General features: G+C 35.5%; 4 protein-coding genes across 4 annotated transcripts in view; 3 read left to right on the forward strand and 1 right to left on the reverse strand.

Moving 5' to 3' along the window:
* Window positions 1–22,359, forward strand: part of LOC133335151 (laminin subunit alpha) — a 607,777-nt gene that overhangs the window by 506,051 nt on the left and 79,367 nt on the right. The window lies entirely within an intron of this gene.
* Window positions 2,948–5,175, forward strand: LOC133335194 (protein arginine N-methyltransferase 7). The gene is made up of 3 exons (XM_061543497.1): window positions 2,948–4,627; window positions 4,711–4,862; window positions 4,917–5,175. Exons 1-3 carry the CDS (start codon window positions 2,957–2,959, stop codon window positions 5,173–5,175), a joined length of 2,082 nt encoding a protein of 693 aa, XP_061399481.1. The 5' UTR covers window positions 2,948–2,956.
* On the reverse strand, window positions 5,362–13,229 carry LOC133335195 (citron Rho-interacting kinase). The gene is made up of 7 exons (XM_061543498.1): window positions 13,169–13,229; window positions 11,419–11,565; window positions 11,054–11,298; window positions 10,649–10,999; window positions 9,204–10,589; window positions 8,156–8,812; window positions 5,362–8,097 (listed from the first exon to the last, which is right to left on the reverse strand). The coding sequence occupies exons 1-7, from the start codon at window positions 13,227–13,229 to the stop codon at window positions 5,362–5,364; spliced, it is 5,583 nt and encodes a 1,860-aa protein (XP_061399482.1).
* LOC133335147 (cytochrome c1, heme protein, mitochondrial) lies at window positions 14,689–16,538 on the forward strand. Its single transcript, XM_061543450.1, has 6 exons — window positions 14,689–14,848; window positions 15,244–15,291; window positions 15,465–15,613; window positions 15,671–15,803; window positions 15,859–16,152; window positions 16,213–16,538. Exons 1-6 carry the CDS (start codon window positions 14,777–14,779, stop codon window positions 16,438–16,440), a joined length of 924 nt encoding a protein of 307 aa, XP_061399434.1. The 5' UTR covers window positions 14,689–14,776; the 3' UTR covers window positions 16,441–16,538.

The raw sequence follows: 22,359 nt of genomic DNA on the forward strand, positions 1-22,359 counted from the left end.
TATTTAGGCGTACTTTATGCCATGTTCTGACGGGCATGAATTAACCCGTTCATACAACCCTATTCTTAATTCATGTCATTAGAGTTTTTTTATTTCAAACTTTTTGTTTCTTGTTTTACACCAAAATGTTAACATTTTTGCGTGAATCACATATGGATCTAAATAGAAAAAATAATTCTCTTTCTCCTGACTATTGTATGAACCTATATCTATTTACTTTTAATTCATGTTTTCCATTTTTTCCGAAAATATTGTTGCTATTAATAAATTTTTATATTCAAATGTGACATATAAAAAATTGGAGAATATTTGTTTGGGTTTCCCCACATTTGTTTCTCGTTTTGTACGCTAGTTAGAACAAAAGGGAAAGAAATGCATATTGCATTATGTAGATTACAAAATTTACTTCCTTCTGCATTTATAAAAACTAGACAATTTGTTACTTTTCATTCATCATTTTCAATTTTACTGAAAAAGTTTGAAAATACTCTCAAATGTTATGCGGTGTACACACTAGCATTTTTGAATGGCACTCTTGCTCAAATTTTGCTTGTTTGATAGTGTGGCATCACATGTTTGTCATTCATCAGGCAACCACAAAAATATTTATGGTTTTTATCAGTAATCGATAAAAAAGCTGACAGTCAAAAATGATAGTGTGTACACCGCTTTAGGGATGGGACAAAATTCTTGGTTATTCAGAGAGTGATTCGAATTGAACAACGTACAAAAGTCGGTGTTCGCTCAGAAAATTTTGTATGGGGAACTAAGTAATTACTTCATAATTAGTGGTCGAACAACGAATGAGAGAGCAAACGACGCTCGTCTGTACGTGGCATTACATTAAGAATCATGGTTACGACTCATGGTCACGTATGTTTTGTTTACTGATTTCGACTTATAAAACTGACACTATCATGCAAGCAAAATAAAGTCGAAGTAACGCCAAGGCGACAGAAACAGTTGCGGAAGAAGGTCGCGTTCTTCGGGAAGAAATGAACCACGTCCGCGTCACTTCCAAGAAGTAACTTCTGCGATACTACGCAATAGTCACGCGGATGTAATTTCTCGGACTTACGCAGAAGTTACTTCTTGGAAGTGATGTTAATTACATCGATGTACGTAAACAGAAATGCAGTTATACAAAATTTTTTACAGGGAACTACATGTTCTGATATGTACCATGATATAATTATCTCAAGGTGGCTAGTTCCATCAAATCAAAATACATATTTACAAAATGCTGGATGTTGGAGTAGACTTAAAAGTTGCTAAGCTAAGTAGAATGATCGCGTTGCGCGTTGTGTTATATAACGCGTCGTAATGTAACTCGCGTTAGATTTTGCTATTCACTAATGTTTGGCCTTTTCCTTTATTATTTTATTGCCTTATTATTTCATTATTTTATCGTAAAGGCAAGGATGTTGCTCCACGCAATTTATTAATTGCGAGTTATTTTTCTTTTTAATTTTTTATTTGAGTTTGTGCCTATTTTTTTATTATTTCCCGAATAATTGCAAAGTTCAATGCGTTTTTTTGTGCACTGTAATGTCAACATACAAGTGTCAAGAATTAAATGCGCGCCTTGACGCCGAAAGTTAAATTTTTCAACTTTGACGCGAGTCAGTTCGCGTTATTAAGCGGAGCCAAAAGAAGTTTCTCATTGTTTAACTTTTAAGGGCTAATGGTGTTTTTACACGATATGTATTTTACATATGTGCTGTCACTTATTTCATCCATATGTAATTCCTTATGTGTGTCAAAATTAGCAGTGTACACAAAACATTTATTTTTGTGTTAAAATCGGCATATGTATTTTACATATGACATAACCTATAAACAAAAAAACACTTTTATTTTTTCTTAAATCAACATCATTTTTTTATTAAACACCTACAAACGAAATAATAATTTGTAATTGTTGCCTTTTCATCCTTTTCTTTGAATTGCAATTGAAATATTTTCTTCCAACAATGTGTTTCATTCAAACAGCTGATTTCCTAATGTTTCACATACGAAAATAGAGCGCGTCCTATTCGGAAAAAAATACATATGTAATTGCATATCGTTTTGACACATTGAAATTTCCGTATGTTTCACATGACGAGTTCGATTTCCATATGTAAAAAAGTGACAGCACATATGTAAAATACATATCGTGTAGAAACACCATAAGCAGAATGTTCCCGTTGAGCGTTTTTTTGTTATCGCGTTGAAGGGCTAAAGGGATAAGCAGAATGCCCGCGTTGAACCATCCGTCGCGTTATATGTTATCGAAAATACAACAACCACAAGGAAACGATAACACAAACGCATATCGTTTCCTTGTGGTTGTTGTATTTTCGATAACATATGACGCGACGGATGGCTCAAGCATTCTGCCTAACCCTTTAAATATATATTAACTTTTTCCGTGCGTTAACGCGATAAGAAAAAAACGCTCAACGCGAACATTCTGTTTAGCCCTTTAAAGCGTTAACGCATGACATGAAACAACGCTCAACGCGAACATTCCGCTTAGCACTTTAGTATTATAGTATTTGTAATTATTTTTCACACAAACACGGCTTTTATTTTTCATTTATGATCACTGTGTGAATTTTTGAAGTAAATTTTGCGTTACGCTAATGTGCGGCGAATTCAAATTACAACAATATGTTTTGATAATCAGCTGGGCTGATGCGAATATTATCGCCCATTTTGGTAGAAAATACTCCAAACTGTCAAATTTTTTGTTTACGTTTTCACGCGATTAAGTCAAATTGAAAGCATTTTGACAGCTCGGGTGAAACCATCTGGCCTTGTCGGACGACCTTATTATTGGGCCATGCTCGACCTGTTTAATGGGCTTTTATTCAAGCAATAAAAACAAAATTACCACGTTTAGAGTCGGTATATGCCGATGTCTTTAAAATTATTTAACTGTTTGAATACAAGTCCAATTAAAAAACGCTGTATGGCTATTTTTACTCAGATTTTAAATCCAATAACTGGACAAAATGAGTGGTCTGCTAAAGACGACACATACGACTATCACCAAGAAGTGGCAAATGCTGGATTTGGGGACATGCTTCATGACTGGGAGAGGAACCAAAAATATTATCAAGCTCTGAAAAAAACAATAGCTAAAATGCACAGTTTAGGCAGAGAAGCTCATGTCCTCGACATTGGAACCGGAACCGGTATACTATCAATGATGGCGGTGTCATCTGGCGCAGATTCGGTGACGGCGTGCGAAGCATTCCTGCCCATGGCCAACTGTGCCGAAAAGATTTTGGAGGCAAATGGGATGAAGGACAAAATTAAACTGATTAAGAAAAGATCGACAGATATTGAAATCGGTGTAGATATGGCAAGGAAAGCCAATTTATTGGTCAGTGAAGTTTTAGATACTGAACTAATTGGGGAAGGAGCTATTGGCATTTACAATCATGCCCACACCAATTTGTTGACAGACGACGTTGTGTGCATTCCATCGAGAGCAGTGTGTTTTGCGCAACTTGTTAGCTCTCCTTTAGCCGCTCAATGGAATTCGATGAAAATTTTGGCCAATTTGGATGGAGACGTGTTATTAAGACCACCAAAAGAAATTTCCGAATGTAAGGGAGAGGCTAACCTTCATGACGTTCAACTCTCTCAGTTACCTTTAGAATCATTTACGCCGCTCACACAGCCCATAGAAATATTCCAATTTGACTTTAATTCAAAAAATCCTCGTGAGTCGGAACGCCATCGGAATATTGAAACAAAAGCCTGTTTTGCTGGAAGTACCGATCTCGTATTTTACTGGTGGGAGATTTCCTTGGATGTAGAGGGTGAGATCAGGCTATCATGTGCTCCTTACTGGGCGCATCCGGATCTGAAGGAACTAGCTGCTTCAAAAGTGCCAACAAAACCATTGTCTAATGTCATTCCATGGAGAGACCATTGGATGCAAGCAATTTACTATATACCGAAACCCTTATTCTTCCAAAAGAACGACAACTTTACACTACAATGTAATCATGATGAATACTCCTTATGGTTCGATGTGAGAGTCAGCAAAAACGACTTAATTTCAAAAGTTCCTAGACACGAGTGTTCCTGCAGAATGCATCTGACTTATTCGAGGTCTAGAATTGGACAAATGAATGAGAGCTTTCGTAATAAACGCTACATGAAATTCCTAGAGGAACACATTAATGCAGGTTCCAACATATTGGTGCTTAGTGAAAATTGTCTCCTGGGAATATCGTGCCTTAAACTTGGAGCCAAGTCTGTAATATGCTACGAACCTCAACACTACTCGAGAGATTTTTTAAAAAGTGTTGTTAACTACAATCAATTGGACAATGTAAGAATAACTGAAAAAATTAGCGACATAACGGAAGCAGAGTTCAAAGCTGTCAACTTTATATTCGCCGAGCCCTATTTCCTAAACTCAATATTGCCGTGGGATAACTTTTATTTCGGTACATTACTAATGCAAATAAAAGATAGGCTTCAAAATTTTAACGAGATGCTCATATCGCCACATAGTGCTAAGATATATTGTGTTCCACTAGAATTCTTGGATTTACATAAAATTCGTAGCCCTGTAAAAGAGTGCGAGGGCTTCAATTTAAGTCTCTTTGACCAAATGGTGCAGGTAAGTAAACGTTTGGGAGTTTCAAAACATTTGTAATGCCGCAGGAGTTCGTTCTTAACACGAATATTGAAACTACTTTTCAGGAGTCCATGTCAGTTGCTCAAGCAAAGGTTGAGGCGCAGCCGCTTTGGGAATACCCTTGTAGGGCATTAGCAAAAGAACAAGTGGTACTGCGTGTAGATTTCAAGCATTTTGATAAAGACCAATCAGTAAAAGGAACAATTCCAATAGAATGGTAAGATTCATCCCGCATTTTTTACATTCAATTAGATTTATTTTTTTTTTTCAGTACCTCGGAATGCAATGGAATTGCATTATGGGTCGATTGGTTGTTGGATGATACCATCGATACAAAATCTGTTGTTAGTTCTGGACCGATTGAGCCCATTGAAGTTGGAAAATATATTAAATGGAACATGTTTGTTCGCCAAGGCGTACATTTAATGAACCAAGCACAGCAGGTTGAACGTGCAAAGAGCGAAGTTCACTGGGATGTCACTTTCAAACCTAACGAGGGACTCCTAGATTTTAATTTTTTTGTCAAATAAGGAGCCGTAGTATTAGTATTAGGAGTTAGTTTCTGTATTTAACACCTTACACCATTCATTTTTTTATTAAAGTTGTTTTACAATTTTTGTACATTTAAAAATCCATAAAAATAACTTACAATACAAATAAACAAAAATAAACATGTAAGTAAAATACATGGAAAAGTTAAGATAAAGTAATTGTAATCAATTGATAGTCGACATTGTTATTGAAGTCCCAACTGACGATATCGTCTCCACCGAATCATTGTGTTGCTGCTTAAATGTGTGCAACGCGTCCACATGATGAATTTCTTGCATTCCGCTTGATTTTTGTATCGCAAGAATAAATGCACCCAATTTGCTGCTTTCTGTCAGAAGTGTTGGCATGTAGAATGTCAGATAAGAGCGTTTAAAATTCGGACTGCTTGAATCGTCCTCGTCTGCTTCGGTATCCTTTTGAACAGAGGTTGACGCTACCTCTTGACTGTATGAGCGATGTATGCGTATGATTTGTACGGATTGGAAATGAGCGACATACAAAAATGGCGCCCTGTAGAGAAAGCCACATGGCGTGTACTCCCAATGGATATCGTAAGGACGAGAGCGACAGCCGTATTCATCAACGAATATACCACTTTCCATGAAACACAGTAGAAATTCATGTTTCGATATTCGCAGGGCACTGACGGGTGTATAGCTGTGCGTGTGCGAAAGTGTTTTGTCAGATAGATCCAAAAATTCCTCAGCGCCATAAGTGGATAAGTCAATTTCGAAAAATTTATCTGAGGTTACAATTGCCGAGTGACGGGTGTACAATATTGACGTCACAGCTGTGGCGGTATCAAGAGCGCGGACCGGCTTAAATTTTTGATATTTAACGTCATATTTCAGTATAACAATGCGATTAGAGGTTGCAGCTATGGCTACTGTATCTAAGGGTTGGTCACTTTCCTGGGATATCTGCACTAATTGCCACTTCTCGGCAGAGGTTCGGTTTGCAAATGGCAATTCCAAAACGGATGCTTCTAAGGCGGGATTTAGACAAGCACTCGCTTGACATCGGGATTGTAAATGGCGAAAATCACATTGATAAAGGGACTCTCCATGTGATCCAACCATGATGGCCTTGGCCAGAGTCTGAGATATCGCAATGCAGCTTACGGCATCTATGCCAGCAATATGGACTAGGTTCTTAGTCTGAATGTGTAAGGCATAAAGACCAGTATTGCAACCTAGCAATAAAATCTTTTTCTCTTCAATTTCATAGGCGCATGTTACTTCCAACGGAGTTTCATTTTGAATAGATGTTATGGCAAACACGAGAGTACTTTTGTTGAGGTTGGATTTTGACGACTGGTCGGAATTGCCAGCACCGCACTCATCAATTTTCGCTTCATACGAATATTTTCCAATGGACTCTGAATCTAAATCTGTTTCTTGTGGAGCCGATGGTTCTTGTATTAATGCCGCTATACTATCAGTGGAACTACCGTTGTTCGCATTACCGGACAATATGAGACCTATTCCACCACAGTCTTGTTTGGCGGAACCCCGACATTTTCTATGAACTGAATCCTTACATTCTCTACACTTCCAAAATGGAGAACCTGCAACTATAAGGTTCTGACAAACTGAACAGTTGTCGGTTCCGCCACTGCCTTCCTGTAATGCCAACTCAAATCGATGATGCGATGGTGCGTAATTAGCCGATTCCCCAGCAAGGTGTGTCTCATTTCCATTCTTTATAGGGCTTGATGGCAAGCGTTCACCTTTATTTTGGCTTTCGTCTTGTAGAATTTTTTTGGTAGGAGTTTTTCTGAGATTATCATTTTGCTCTATTTTGTTCTCTTTTGCTTTCAACGGCGACCGTCGCATTGTGCTTGCCTTATTCTCTTGTAGCTTATCCAGTTGTTCCTGTAGTGATCTGCAACGCATTTTCTCCCGTTTAAGTTCTTCCTGTAGCGTGCGATAAAGTATTGAGTTTTCAATTGTAGACTGTAGCTCCTTTTTATTAGGAACAGCGTTCGAATGATGCCCAAAAATTTTGTCAGCTAAAGTTTTCTTTTTCTTTTGTGTCAGGTCCTCCACTTTTAACTGCAGATAATCGATAAGCTTCTTATGTTGTGACAGCGTAGCCTCTGACTTAATATCTCTTTGCAAGAAGAAGTTTTCCTTTTCTTCCAGAATTCGTTTGAAGTCCTGCAATTCACCTTGTAATTCAGAATTAGTAGCTAGCGAATTGGAAAGATCTTGTTGTAAGCCCTGCGCTTCTTCCTTGGCATGAAAGAGATCCGAAAGTATGCGAGCATTTTCTTCCTTGAGCAGTATCAATTCGCGTTCTAATTTTTCGTTAGCTACTTGTGTACTTTGGGTTTCATTCTGTAGGACCTCGACCTTTTCTTGGGACGCATAGAGTGCCGTGGTTAGTTCCACCAAATGCTGTTGCTGCTCCGCCATTTTGTCCTTCATATCTTCCAGTGCTGTTAAATGGTCTTGTATTTCCTGGGACAAGCATGCAGTCTTTGTCTCCAAAGTTCTATTAAGGGTTTGTTCTTCTCTTAATTTTGTTTTCAACTCAGATTCCAGTTGTTCTTTTTCGCGTATCTGTGCATATAAAGTGTCCAATTTTTCTTGATGACTCTTGTTACATTTCTGCTCTTTTTCAAGCATTGCCTCCACCTCCGTCAGTTGCTTATCTGTCACTGTACATGCATATTTCAATCTCTCGTAATTGTCTTTCAGATTTTTCAGTTCTATTTGGGTAGCTGATAGCTGATCTTGGGTATTGCCGTGCGACTCTTTCTCTTCGCCGATGTCTCTAAATAGCCGAGTATTTTCGATGCCGAGTTTATCACACTTCTGTTGCCACTGGTGAAGTTGCTGCCGTAAATCACCAAAACGATCCTCAAGCTGCTTACATTTTGATATTTGTTGCATTAACTGAAATCAATAATCGTTTTAATGGAATCATTTAACAAATGAGTGATCTAAAACATACCTCTGACTTGCTCTCCATGCGTTCCTTTTCGGCAGTTTCCCACATACGATGCTCTTTAAGTATATCTGCCTTTAAAATAATTATTTCCTGTTTCAGTTCGTCTATTCTTTCTTCCCTTTGTTTTAGAGATTCTTCGGACAATTTTAGAGAACGCTTTGCTTCCTCTCGTTCAGCTTGGACTTTTTTTATTCGCTCTTCGGTCAATTCCATTCGCCTCTGGGTCATTTTTTTATCGGCTAGTGCCTCCTCCAGTTGTTTTTCCACCTTCCATAATGCTAAATTAGCCGTACGCGCTGACTGCCTCTCCACGATCATTTGTTCGCGAACTGCTGCCAATTTGTCTTCTAACCTTTCGTTTTGTTTTTCTAAAATATCGCCAGCTGCAATATTGTGGATTCTCGGAGCCGGCATTGGTTTTGTAGGAGATAATGACTGTTCATTAAATCTCTCAAGCATTTCCTCCAACTTTTCAACTATTTCCTGTAACTTGTCCGCTCGAGCTTTTTGTGTAGTTTCATTCTCTTTTGCTACTTCTAAGTCAGCTCTCAACTGTTCTTCGATCATCCGAATGTCGGACATAGATCCTGGTGCTGTTTCATATGGAGAAGACTCGGTGGCTATTTCACTTTTAGCTAGATTTTTTCCACATTCTGCAACCTATTGAAAAGTTTGTATAGTAAAGTGTGATGCATAAGAAGATGAGTAAATCTATTAGCAGAGTCTGTCATTAGTGTATAAAAGTAATATACATATTTATTTTTTTGCACTTCTGTCTTATGTCCAACGCAATTACCAACATTATATCATAAAGCGAACTAACCGATTTCCAAATGCAAAGTATAGTTAATAAAATTATTTTTTATAATCCAGATTATAATGTAATTCGAATTGTTATTATAGAATCAACATAAATTACTGTCAGTTTGGGGCTTTCATGTAAATCTGCCTCAAAATCAAATACATATGTATAATGTAAAGTTATTTGAATTGCATTTTTGAGTGAATACATAAATGAAATAATACTTACGGAATGGAAAATAATAATTACCTGCAATTCTCTTTCCAATCGGCTATTTTCTTGTTGTAGCGACTCAAATATCTTTGACATTTCGGCATATTTATGCTGTAATTCAGAATTCTGCTTGTGCAATTCATTATTAGCATCAATTTCTTTATTGAGGCGTTTGAGAATGTCGTCGTTGCTTTTGGCAGACGCCTTTTTAGCCTCTTCTGAAGATCTTGTACTTATTAGGGTATCATCCAATTCTGTACGAACATCACGCAATTCCATTGTTAGTCGCGATTTGTGGTCCTTTTCGTGTCGCAACTTCGCCCTTAACTCGGTCAATTTCTGTTCGTACATTTCGGACAAGCTCATTTTATTCTTCTCAAATTCTTCCCGATCTCTCTGTGCCTGTTCTTTATGTTGTCTTAGCATTTCCTTGTAGTTTTCCATTGTATCCTGCAAACGTGCACATTCTTCAATTTTAAGTGACAGTTCGGCTTCACGCTCATCCAGCTTGGCGTTAATTGCGGCAATCTCCATTTTCTTTTCTAATATGCGCTTTTCGTATGCAGCGTCGGAAGCATTTTTGGCTTCATCATACTTCTGTCGATTCATACGCAACAATTCTGTTATGGTTGCCTCTTTCTTTGCCCACATCTCCTGTTCGATTTTTAAAGAACTTTGCAATGTCTTAATTTTGGTACGCCAGGTTGCTAATTCGTTATTTTTTTCTTTAATGATGTTTTTCATTTTAACTATTTCCCCCTTGGCATCATCTAAAGCCTGCGATTGGGTATTTGATTGCTTAGCTTTGAGTTCTGCTCTGAGAAGTTCCTGCTTCAATTTTGTGATTTCCCCCAGCCGTTCTTTGTGCTTAGCTTGCTCTTCTTTAAGCTTGTTATTAAGCTTGGCATAACGCGCATCCTCTAAGGCTCCATGTTCAATTTTTTGCAGCTCCATATGCACGAAGCTGTACCCAATGAATGGTAAATCTTTACCGCAAAATTCGTTCGAGTTTACATTGGATGTTATTGGAGGTTTATTCGAACCGGTGTTTATGACTTTAGTTTTCTTACGATTAAAGTCTTCAAAATTTGATATATCATCTTCACTTTGAAGAGTTGGTATTATTGGTGGTACTTCAGACCGCAAAGATTCCCACTTTACATTTTCAAAGAAGGCATGTTTTCGAATTGCATCGTAATTTAGGCGTTTCGACGGATTCGTTACCAACGATTCAATCAGACTTCTAAAATGATTTGACAATTTCAGATCGGCGGGGAATGTTATAAGTTCCTTTAATTTGCTTTCTTCACAGTATGTTAATATTTTGGAATAGGTTTCGTGAACATTATCTTCATGAAAAGGAGTTACTTCACAAACTAGCTCAAAACCGATGATACCCATGGACCAATAATCGCAACTTACCTATAAAAATAATTGTGGGGTTACGTAATATTCATGAGTAATTCTAAGACAAAACTTACGTCGTGCTTATTCTTTGTTAGCTTGTACGTTGAAATTGTTTGCAGAAGCTCTGGGGCAATGTAATCGGGAGTACCAACTGGTGATAAGCTGAAAACATGTCCATCACGATCCAATGCTGCGGCATTGCCAAAATCCCCCAATTTAATATGACCGAAACGGTCAATTAGTATATTTTCTGGTTTAATGTCTCGATGAACATAGCCCATGCAGTGAAGAGCATTTATTGCGATAGTAAGTTCAGCTAAATAGAATCTTGTCATCTGTTCGTCAAAAGGTCCATGGCGGGACATCAACCCTAACAAATCTCCTCCGGGTAAATATTCCATTATCAAATATAAGTGTTCGTTGTCCTAAAATATGCATATCATTAATTTTTGAGTCGCATTTATTTCTACAAGAATTACCTGGAAAGCATATTGTAGATTGGTTATCCATTCGGAACATCTTTTGGACATTATGTCACGCTCCTCTCGGACTTGTGATGTCGTGACAACGGACTTCCTTATCTTTTTCATAGCATAAATGTCGCATGTTTGCTTCTCCAGAACTAAGTATACTTCTCCAAAATATCCTTTGCCTATTAAGCTGCGTATACTGAAATCCCTCACGTTCACTCTAAGACGTTGCGTTTCTTCGATTATGCTTTTGTCTACAAAGATTTCAAGGTAAAAATCGTGTCAAAATAACATACACTATAGTTTCAATGGAAGACATCAATTTGTATTTCTTCGGGGACTCTATATATAACCTTCCATAAAAATGTACTTACATTTGTTGACAAATTCTGCAATGTGTTTGTCGCGTTTTCGTAGTGATTCCTTATCGCACTCATTGTAGAGCAGACAGAACGCATCTAAGAGGCTTTCTCGGTTCATAAATTCCGCCAACAATGTACTGACGCCATAACCACGACCACCTGTATCATTTTTGAATAAAAAATTAAATGGTAAGATTTATCTTTACGAGACCTATGGTCTGTTCCCGTACTATAATAATTTTTAACGTACTATAACAATTTTTTATTTATGATGTCGAAGAAAAAATTAGTAGATACTTGCAGTACGGGAAAATATCAATAGTATCTATGTCAAGTATTCATACGACATCTGGCTCCCAAAAATATACAGTGCCGATCATATAATAAGCATATAACAGAAGGGAAAGGGGTTTCGATTAGCCCTCGATTCGTTTGGCATATTTTTAAATAATTTTGAGAATTAAGGCAGATGGAACAATTAAAGAAGGTAGGATATCTTGAGATCAATAACAAAAAGCAACTCTGTAGGTTGAGGCTTCATATGTGAAATATAAAATAAATTTGCAAATGTTGCGTGTATATGAAATGTTCGCATTTTTTATTCGTGATTTAGGAAAAATGGGACGAAGTAAAGATTAGAGCCCGGTCGCGGATCGATTGATTGATTTTAAATCAAATCACATTTTTTTCTTTCCGAAATCCATACTTTCTTTTATTGGGCCTCCAAATTACGCCGAGATTTGCATTTTCCCAATTAAATGTCTACACTTCCAAAATTCCATTGGTGTTGTCTACGGCTTGCAATGGTCTTCGGAATTACACACAGGTTTTATTATTCGCGTTATATTTGTTATACATATGTTTTTATCAAAGATATGCCCATCTGTGTAGTGGTACCAGAAGAGGTTGCCATATAGACGTCATCTTCGGATTTCATCCAATTAGCTACTCAGTTGGATTCCAATTAAATTTACAAAATTTTAAAGGGTTGGCCCTTTGATAAGAATGTACCAGTAGTGAACCAATGGGTCCCATCTTCGGACCTTATCTAGGTTTGATAAAAATAATTTCGATTTTTCCATTTGCTTGATATTGGAGTGGACCGGCGGGTCCTATTTTCGAACATGATCTATGTATGTAATCATATTACGACGTCCAAAGTGTCTGTGAATTTGGGTATTGCATTCGCTCCATATGCGATTTATAAATTTTTAAAATTAAATTAATTTTTAGCTAAATTTTGACATATTGTGGTGGAGATACTGGAAAGATGACAATTTGTGAAGTTTGGAAGAAGATTGTAACCGATTTTGTGCAAACTTTGCACATTGTAAGGCAGACGGACGGGCATTTGTATATCGACTCCAAATTGCCAAAAGAAATATTGCGGCAGCAATTGTACATACCCTCATTAGCAATAATGCTGAGGTTATAAAGAATAGTTGTTGTGGATGGACGGCCATCGGCCGGATATTCACTATTTTACTCTATGGATAGATGCTAACACCGGCTATGCAACAGAATCGGCTTTGAAATAGGATAGTATGATCTTCTAGTATATTATGGACCTCTTGGATAAAAAAAATAAACCGCTTCAAATTAAAACTCATATTATCTTAGTGAATTTTAAAAATCATGGAAAACACAAAAATCCCTGCGGAAATCACAGGAAATGTGCATTTCAGCAAGACACAAATATATTGTTTGGGTATAGAAATAACTTGGCGGCAATAAGTTCGTGTTCATTGTGTGTGGCACTTACCGAGGAGAACATTGTTCAAACGGACACTTCTTACACTAATTGCATCAGAACTTATATCCATTTTGAATGCAATATTTATTTATTTTAGTATCTATTTAAAAAGACATTTTTCACTCAAAACACTCAGTAATATCTGAAACAGATGGCGGCAAACAGTGCAGTGCGTCGTTGAAATTCAAACTAAAGAAATAAACAAGCCAAATGTCTGCCAGTGTTGTTATAGATTTACTAAGTATTTATGTAATCAAAATGTGTATATGGTTACTCAAACTTGTGACGTGTAATCGTTTTTCAGTGAGTAGCGAAGGTGATGCCAGGTTATCTATTTATCGATTCGAACAAGTCGATTATAAAGGGCTATGCAGAATGTTCGCTTCGAGTGTTTTTAGTTATCGCGTTAACGCACGCAAAAAGTTAAAATATATTTAACTCCGAAGCGTGTAATCGTTTTTCAGTGAGTAGCGTAGGTGATGCCAGGTTATCTATTTATCGATTCGAACAAGTCGATTATAAAGGGCTAAGCAGAATGTTCGCGTCGAGTGTTTTTAGTTATCGCGTTTACGCACGCAAAAAGTTAAAATATATTTAACTCCGAAGCGCAGCGCACATCAACTTCGAGCGTTTGTGTTATCGTTTCCTTGTGGTTGTTGTATTTTCGATAACACAACGCTACGGATGGCTCGAAGCCAACATTCTGCTTAGCCCTTAAGAACCTGCAAGAATGTACAATTTTTAAATTCGATAACAAATTTTCCTTTCTAAAAATAGTAGATTCTTGCAGTACGGGAACAGACAAAAAGTGTATATCCATGGTACAATTATTCAATGTAGGCCATGGTAACTTAAAAATTGCACAGTCGTATGCAAAATGTGCGATTATATATTCCAAAATCCATTTGCTTACAGATGAATTTTACACATTCCATTCATCTTTCGCGTTTTTTGTAAAATGTTAAAAGTATGTCAAATAAACAGAACGACTTATTGCATTTGTTTATATTTTTCTGGCATTATAGCCCACAAGTCAGAGGTGTTTTTTCTCTAAATTGACAAAAGTATAACAGTACCATGTATAGCCGTGTATTACATTTGAATGAAAATTTAGCCCAGTAGTGCGATTCTATAAACGGCATTTATATTACCGGGTTAACGTACTTTATGAGGATTTATTTTGTGCTTATCCCATGGCACAATAAACTGTCAAATTGCGTAATTTCTACTTGTTGCCAAACATGTGAAATATTATAAGGAGAAGTTTGACAGATGGTCGAGATAAAAACAAAGGGTTTTGTTTGATGCATTACCTTTATGGCTAAGCCCTTAGCCAGAGCGACAACTGACCCGGTGTTTAAACTACCGCTAGCATATTTGGTTCCGGAGTGAATTGAAGATGTAATAAAGTTTACCGGTTACTTGTGTAATCGTTTATTCTCGAAATCAATCCACTTTAAACATATGATTCGAATTATCGTAATATATATCGATAGTATCGTTCGCAGTGGTTTCATCGTCCATTTGTCAGCTCTAGTTTCGTAATCTTTTCGTGATTCGAATTGAATTTTCTTTCATTCCTCCAAAAAAAAAGTTGTGCTTCTGGCCAAGACGACGATGGCGGCTACGTTAGGAAGAATTTGTGGTTCCAAATTGCTTAAATCCGTACCTGCATTCAATCTGCAGCAGGTACGCCAAATATATCAAGAAATCAAGCGTTGTGTGTTAAATAATACCTACATCGTTTCCCCTCGAAAATATACGAATCGAATTATGAAATGTTTTAAAGTGTTCCGATTGTATGAATTAAAAATTGACTTAAAATAATAAAAATGTAGGGTAAAACGCACAGTCAGTTCAAAAATTGATCAGCAGAACAACATACATGAACAGTGATTCTTCTTCAAAGCAATATGAAGTTTTTCTACGGGGTTTTTCTTAACAGTGACATTATGTAACCTGCCATTGAGGTTTTGTTTTTATTTCAAGTCCATCAAAAAATTACACGTTCGGATAAAGACATCAATTTGACATAATTATCGTGTTGGCCACTTTAAAATATTCCTTATTTATTTTTATTGCAGGCCAACGGTTTATCCACCGCAAAAACTTGGACTAATGGCCAGAAGAAGGTAAGTGTGTGTATACCACTACTAATGTAGGGAGACACAAACGATGTCTCCGGTAATTATTTTGTATAAACATAACCTCAATAGTAAATAATATAGAAAATGTTGAGGTGCGGATGAATATAAATACGAACTGAATATATTTTCCCTAAATTAACTGTTGCATTTATTTACAGTTAGTGGCCACTATCGGAGCCTTGACCGGTGGTGTTGGTGCGCTTATCTATGCTTTGGAGCAATCTGTTGAAGCTTCCGGCACTGAAGTACATCCACCTAAGATGCCATGGAGTCATAGTGGTCTGATTTCAGCGTTGGATCATAGCAGGTGAGTGCGACTTTTCGAAAATATTGAGTATTTTTGACGATTTTTTTCTTATTGTAGTGTACGCCGTGGTTACGAAGTGTACAAGCAAGTTTGCTCAGCCTGTCACTCCATGAAGTACATTGCTTACCGCAATTTGGTTGGTGTAACACATACTGAAGCCGAAGCTAAGGCTGAAGCTGAAGGCATCATGGTAAGTGAGATAGTTATATGTGGTGGAATAATGTTTAATATATATCTACCGAAAGGTACGTGATGGACCCGATGATGCTGGTAACTACTATGACCGCCCCGGTAAGTTGTCCGATTACTTCCCATCACCTTACCCCAACGAAGAAGCTGCTCGTGCTGCCAACAATGGTGCTTATCCACCTGATTTAAGCTACATTGTATCTGCCCGTCATGGTGGTGAAGACTACATCTTCTCCCTCCTTACTGGCTATTTCGATGCCCCAGCTGGTGTAGTATTACGTGAGGGTCAATATTTCAACCCTTACTTCCCTGGTGGTGCCATTTCCATGGCCCAAGTCTTGTACAATGAGGTAATGAGTAAGACTCTAAATTAACAGTGTGTCATACTAATTTATCGTCTATGTCAATAGGTCATTGAATACCAAGACGGTACTCCAGCAACTCAAAGTCAGTTGGCCAAGGATGTGGCTACCTTCCTTAAATGGACTTCTGAGCCCGAACATGATGTACGCAAACAAATGATTATTAAGGTTGTTGGTATTATGACCTTCTTGGCTGCCATCACTTACTACATTAAGAGACACAAGTGGTCCGCCATGAAATCACGAAAGATTTTCTTCGTTCCCAAGAAAGATTAAGCCATTTTAGTTAAACGCCACACATAAATGTATGCAATTAGGCTACCATCAGCAACAACAACAATAGCCTTTGATTATAATTGAAAAACTACAAAGAACTAATCTAAAAAACGTTATTAGAAAATTATAAAAATAATAAAAATAACTAAAAACCAAAAAATAAACTAATAAATTACTTTCTAAAGGTAATTTACTATCAAATAAATTTGTTAGTTGTATTCGCTATTTATGTATATAGGTAGGTAACATTTAAAAATTTCCTACGCTACACATTAGGAAAGACATTCTTAAAAACAGTAAGTAAATATTATTCCGAAATTACGTTTTCTATAAAAAATAAATGAAATGTGATTGTATATTGTGTCCTATCAATATGTTTTCTTCTTAGTTTAGATGACATATCGACTTGCAATTTCCCACTTTTTCGGACATCTGAAAACTGGACGTATGGTACTTATTAACGTGCCAAAGTTCGATCAAAACAATGCATTTAACAGCTATGGTATGAGTTTCCAAAATTACCTCTTGCCTCAATTAAAGAAATAAGTGATCGCAATACATTTTCAAGATTTTACTTCTATTTGGTTCGAACTAAGCTCTAAAATACATTTAATTGTGAATAACTTCGACATGTTGTCAGCAAACAGGGCTATTTTGAGCTATCAATTGATTAGGAAAAAAATTTACTGTCAGTCACTACTGGTGCTCCTCAGGAATAAGTGCTTGGCCCCTTGTCATTATAATACATGATTTTTTGTATTTTCTTCAACTATTGCAAATCTTTTCCTCCTGATGAAATTTAGTTTTGTTTAAGTGCAATGGATCATTCCCGAATGTTATAAAAAGTGTTGTAGCTTCCTCCTTCCTTCCAAAAATCGACACCTCCCCAAATGGTTAAAAATATAAAAAAAAATCTCTGCTGTCTCCTTCACAAATTGCCAATAGAAGGTGTAGTGGTCTGCTGGGGGTTCGTAGTGATGTTCCCCAAGGATCTGTTCTAGGTCCTCTGTTGTTTATAATCCACTTGAACGACCTGTTTAAAAAATTGGAGAGTTGGTGTGTCCCGTTTGCCTTTGCGGATGATTTGTAGTTAGTATTTAAGGGAGGTAGTCGTTTTGTTACTGTGTTGCAGTCACAAATAGATTTAGTAATGGCTTTGTTGTGTGATTGGATGCGTAGTAATAGCCTTCGGGTAAATCCTTTAAAAAGCAAAGCTCTATTATTTTCGAAGTTCAGTGATGTAAGTGTTCATGTTAGGTATGCTGGTGCTATTATTGAGTATGTTGGGGAAGCTCCCCAATGTCTTGGTGTTATTTTAGATAACAAACTTTCGTTTAGGCAACATATTAACCGGGTAGTGTCAAGAGTTAATTGGTCTTTAAGATCTCTTTATAGAACCGATTTATCTTTGCCACTTTTTGTCAAGGAGCGGTTAGTAAGGGCTTTTGTCCTTCCTTCGACTATTTATTGTTTTGATTATAATATCAGGTACGACGCAATGCCGCTTGAATTTGGTGCAGCTGTCGTTGAACCGTGCTGTGCGCTACATATATAGACTTAATCGTATATCTCATATTTCGCCCTATGTGCGCAAATTTCTGGGCTTTTCGTTTCAATCATTTTTAAATTGTCGGTTGATGCTTTTGTTTTACAACTTAATTGTTTTTCAAAGTCCGCTTTTCCTAATAGGAACCTTTAAGTTTACACACTCTACTAGAAACAGTCAGTTGATAATACCGCGAATTGCTTATTTAATGGATGATTCATTCCTTGTTAGAGTAGCTCGGCTGTATAATAATTTGCCACCTACATTAAAATTATTTAGTGTTTCGCACAAAACATATTCTAACAGGCTTCTTCAGCATTTCAAATAGTATTTTTTACGCATTTTTCCTAAATTTTTGGAGTCAGTATTTTTGTGATGGTGTTTTTTTTTCATTTGTTTATTTTAAGTAAACTCTCGAAGTTTTAATTGTAGTCTACCCTGCAATTTTTGATTATGAATTTATAGAAAGATAGTTTTGCATTTTTTTATATTTACAAATAGTTTTAACATTATTTATGATACGTGAAGTAGTTTTATCCTTTAAGCTAAAGTTAATTGTGTTTTGGATTTTTTTGCTAACTTATATTTACAAATAGTTCTAATATTATTTATGCTACGTGGAGTAGTTTTATCTTTTAAGGTAAAGTTAATTTTATTTATTTCTTTCAAAAATGCAATTTTGTACGATGTATATTGTAATTCTGTCCGTTAATGGGCTTGGATTACATGTGAAATAAATGAAATGAAATATATTGCTACTCGATTAAGTTTAAACACATTCTGTGAGACAAATAGGCTCACTACCGCAGAAAAAGTTATACAACATTATTCATAACTAAAAAGCTATTTATGCTTTTAAAAATTAAAATCAAATGAAGCCGAGGTTCACCCTTTATAACTAGGAAATTATAAAAAGTAGTAGCCTACAAAATGAGAATTACGTGCCTTATTTATATATTTTTTATATGGTATGTTCCCGTACTGCAAGAATCTACTACTATTTCCTACGATAACGAAGTTTCCTTTATGATATCGAAGAAAAAAGTAAGATCTAGTTTAATCTTGCAGTACGGGAACAGACCAATAATTTTTCGAAAATGTATCTGCATATATCTTTAAATGACACCGACATGTTGTAGCATGCACAGTTGAGAATAATACTGGAAATTAATATGGAAATTTTGTGCGATCACATTTCTAAAAAACCTATTTTCCGGGCAAATGTTTATATCTGTCATTTGACTGATATGTGCATCCGCGATCAGTAAAATAAAAAAGTTTAAGGATAAATGCATTAAAGACGTATGGACATTTTGGAAATTATTGGCGTTTTACGAGTTTTGGGCACTTCAATGCAAGTGTTCTACATGTTTGCCGTCGAATCAATTTCGCACTTCCTTCAGTACTTCCTGAAAACAGCATGCGCATCAAATTATTTTAGGAACTACGCGATTTAGGCGCAATTTAAAATATATATTTCCAATACAGCTTTAGTTTAAGATCATGTCATAATTTCATGTCACGCTTGTTATAATCCGCAAGATGTACACATGTACATGAGATATACAGCCTTATTCTGGATATTTGCTAGGGAGATATCTCGCATGTAAAAAATTTTCGCTTTCACATTCTCGCCTTATTCTGAATCAAGGTAGATATACAAGGTAGCCGCATCGGCGAATTTCTACAACAAACATCGGTTGTTGTATTTTGATATGTCAAAAATATTTTGCAAAAACAAACAGATTGACAAGATTTTTTTACACAAATTCTTGTAGAAAATGTTAATAAAAGTGGTGCCAAAAAAGCTCTTCGAAATTCGGAGATTTTCATTTATTTGTTTTTTAATTTTTTTATTCAACATTACAACAACATTTTTGACATTTATTTGTCCAACAGCTGGCCGATGCGGCTACCTTATTAAATATACCTTGTTCTGAATGAATAGGGAGATGCAAAAATGCGAGATGCGGATTCGAGTTTTCGAAAATGGTGGTTGAAAAAAAGATTCGTGTTGCCATATCGTAGATTAAGTTGCAATGTGTGTTGCCCCATTGTAATTTAATTGTGTAACATTTTTCAATACATTATTTATTGATTTTTGTTATTAAAAATTGTTACTTTTTATTGTTATTTAAACTATATAGCAATACAAATTTGAAATATCAAGTATCCGCTGTATAAAGGCTTTGTAATTAAAAAAAATAAATTAAAGTTTGAAAATATGGCAACCTACAATATGGACAACAGGTGTTCATTGTTTTGATGCAATTTGTTGCAACAACTACAATAGATTACAAATAAAAGAACAATTTTTTTTATGATGGCAAAAACACATCGAATAATAGGAAGAAATCTGCGATTTAATTAATTAATCCACAGTTTATTATTTCACTACATAATTGTGTGCCCTTTTATTTAATTCCGATGTTTTATCTCCCCAAATTCTTAAAGTGGCCTGTTATGTTATGATTTGCTTTAAAAAAAAATTATTCTTTCATAATTTTTATTTAAGTTTTTCACTGTTAAGTGGCTCATCAGGCAAATTTGGGTTTTCCATAATTTTTAAAATTTTTTTCTTGAGAGACAGCCAAAATGTCGGTATTTTGCCTCCAAAAATCAAACTCGACTTAAATATTCCTTATTACCTTCATACATTTCTTGGCAATACTTGGTTCAGCATGCATCGTTATCAAAAGGATTTCCAATGGCATTTTATTGGTTGTTTTCCAGTTAAAAATTAGCTTACTATCATTTATAATATTCTAAATCGTCATAGAATAAGTATTGTGTTAATATTTTTCATAAAAATATTTATTACTTATGTTTTTGTAGTCAACTCACTTTGAATTTATTAGCGAAAAATTTCGAACAAAATTTCATCTCATTCTCCTACTCCCTGTAATCCAGAATACCTAATTTTTCCCCAAAGCGGCTGATAGTTATTCAGCCTTATTCTGGATGTCAAGTCCACGTGAATTTACTCGCTCTTCCCCTTCGTCTTATTCTGAACAACATTTTTGTGTGAATTTTTTCGCATTCTCGCTTTCGCCTTATTCTGAATGAAGTTCGAAAGCGAAAAAATCCGCTTTGGGGAAAAATTAGGTATTCTGGATTACAGGGAATAGGAGAATGAGATAAAATTTTGTGCGAATTTTTTCGCTAATAAATTCAAAGTGAGTTGACTACAAAAACATAAGTAATAAATATTTTTATGAAAAATATTAACACAATACTTATTCTATGACGATTTAGAATATTATAAATGATAGTAAGAATATATTTATCTGGAAAACCAAATAAAATGCCTTTGGAAATCCTATTGATAATGATGCATGCTGAACCAAATATTGCCAAGGAATGTATAAAGGTAATAATGAATATTTAAGTCGAGTTTGATGCATTATGGAGGCGAAAAACAGACATTTTGGGTGAGGATCTGTATCTCAATAAAAAAAATTATAGAAAAACCAAATTTGCCTAATGAGCCGCTTAACAGTGAAAATCTTAAATAAAAATTATGAAAGAACAAAAAATATTTTTTTTAAATTATCGTAATCATAACATAACAGGCCACTTTAAGAATCTGGGGAAATATATATCGAAATTAAATAAAAAGGCACACAATTATGTAGTGAAATAATAAACTGAATTAATTAATTCAATCGCAGATTTATTTCCATTATTCGTTGTGTTTTGTCATTATAAAAACTGTTCTTTTATTTATAATCTTGTTGTAGTTGTTGCACAAAATTGCATCAAAACAATGAACAGCTATTTCACATGCCATATTGTAGGTTGCCATATTTTTAAACTTTAATTTATTTTCTTTTAATTACAAAGCTATTATACAGCGGATTCTTAATATTTCACATTTATATTGTTATAAAGTGTAAATAACAATAAAAAGTAAACATTTTTAATAAAAAAATAAATAAATAAAATATTGAAAAATATTACACAATTAAATTACAATGGGGCAACACACATTACAACTTAAATTACAATATGGCAACACACATTACAACTTAAATTATAATATGGCAACACGAATCTTTTTTTCAACCACCATTTTCGAAAACTCGAATCCGCATCTCGCATTTTTTGCGTCTCCCTCAAGGTAGATATACAAGGCAGCCGCATCGGCGAATTTCTACAACAAACATCGGTTGTTGTATTTTGATATGTCAAAAATATTTTGCCAAAACAAACAGATTGACAAGATTTTTTTACACAAATTCTTGTAGAAAATGTTAATAGAAGTATTGCCAAAAAAGCTCTTCGAAATTCGGAGATTTTCATTTATAATTTTGTTTTTTTAATTTTTTGGTTCAACATTACAACAACATTTTTGACATTTATTTGTCCAACAG

Source organism: Musca vetustissima, unplaced genomic scaffold (genome assembly GCF_032173495.1).
Source record: "Musca vetustissima isolate MV318-11 ecotype Yass unplaced genomic scaffold, APGP_CSIRO_Mvet_v1 utg1735, whole genome shotgun sequence".
NCBI lineage: Eukaryota > Metazoa > Arthropoda > Insecta > Diptera > Muscidae > Musca > Musca vetustissima.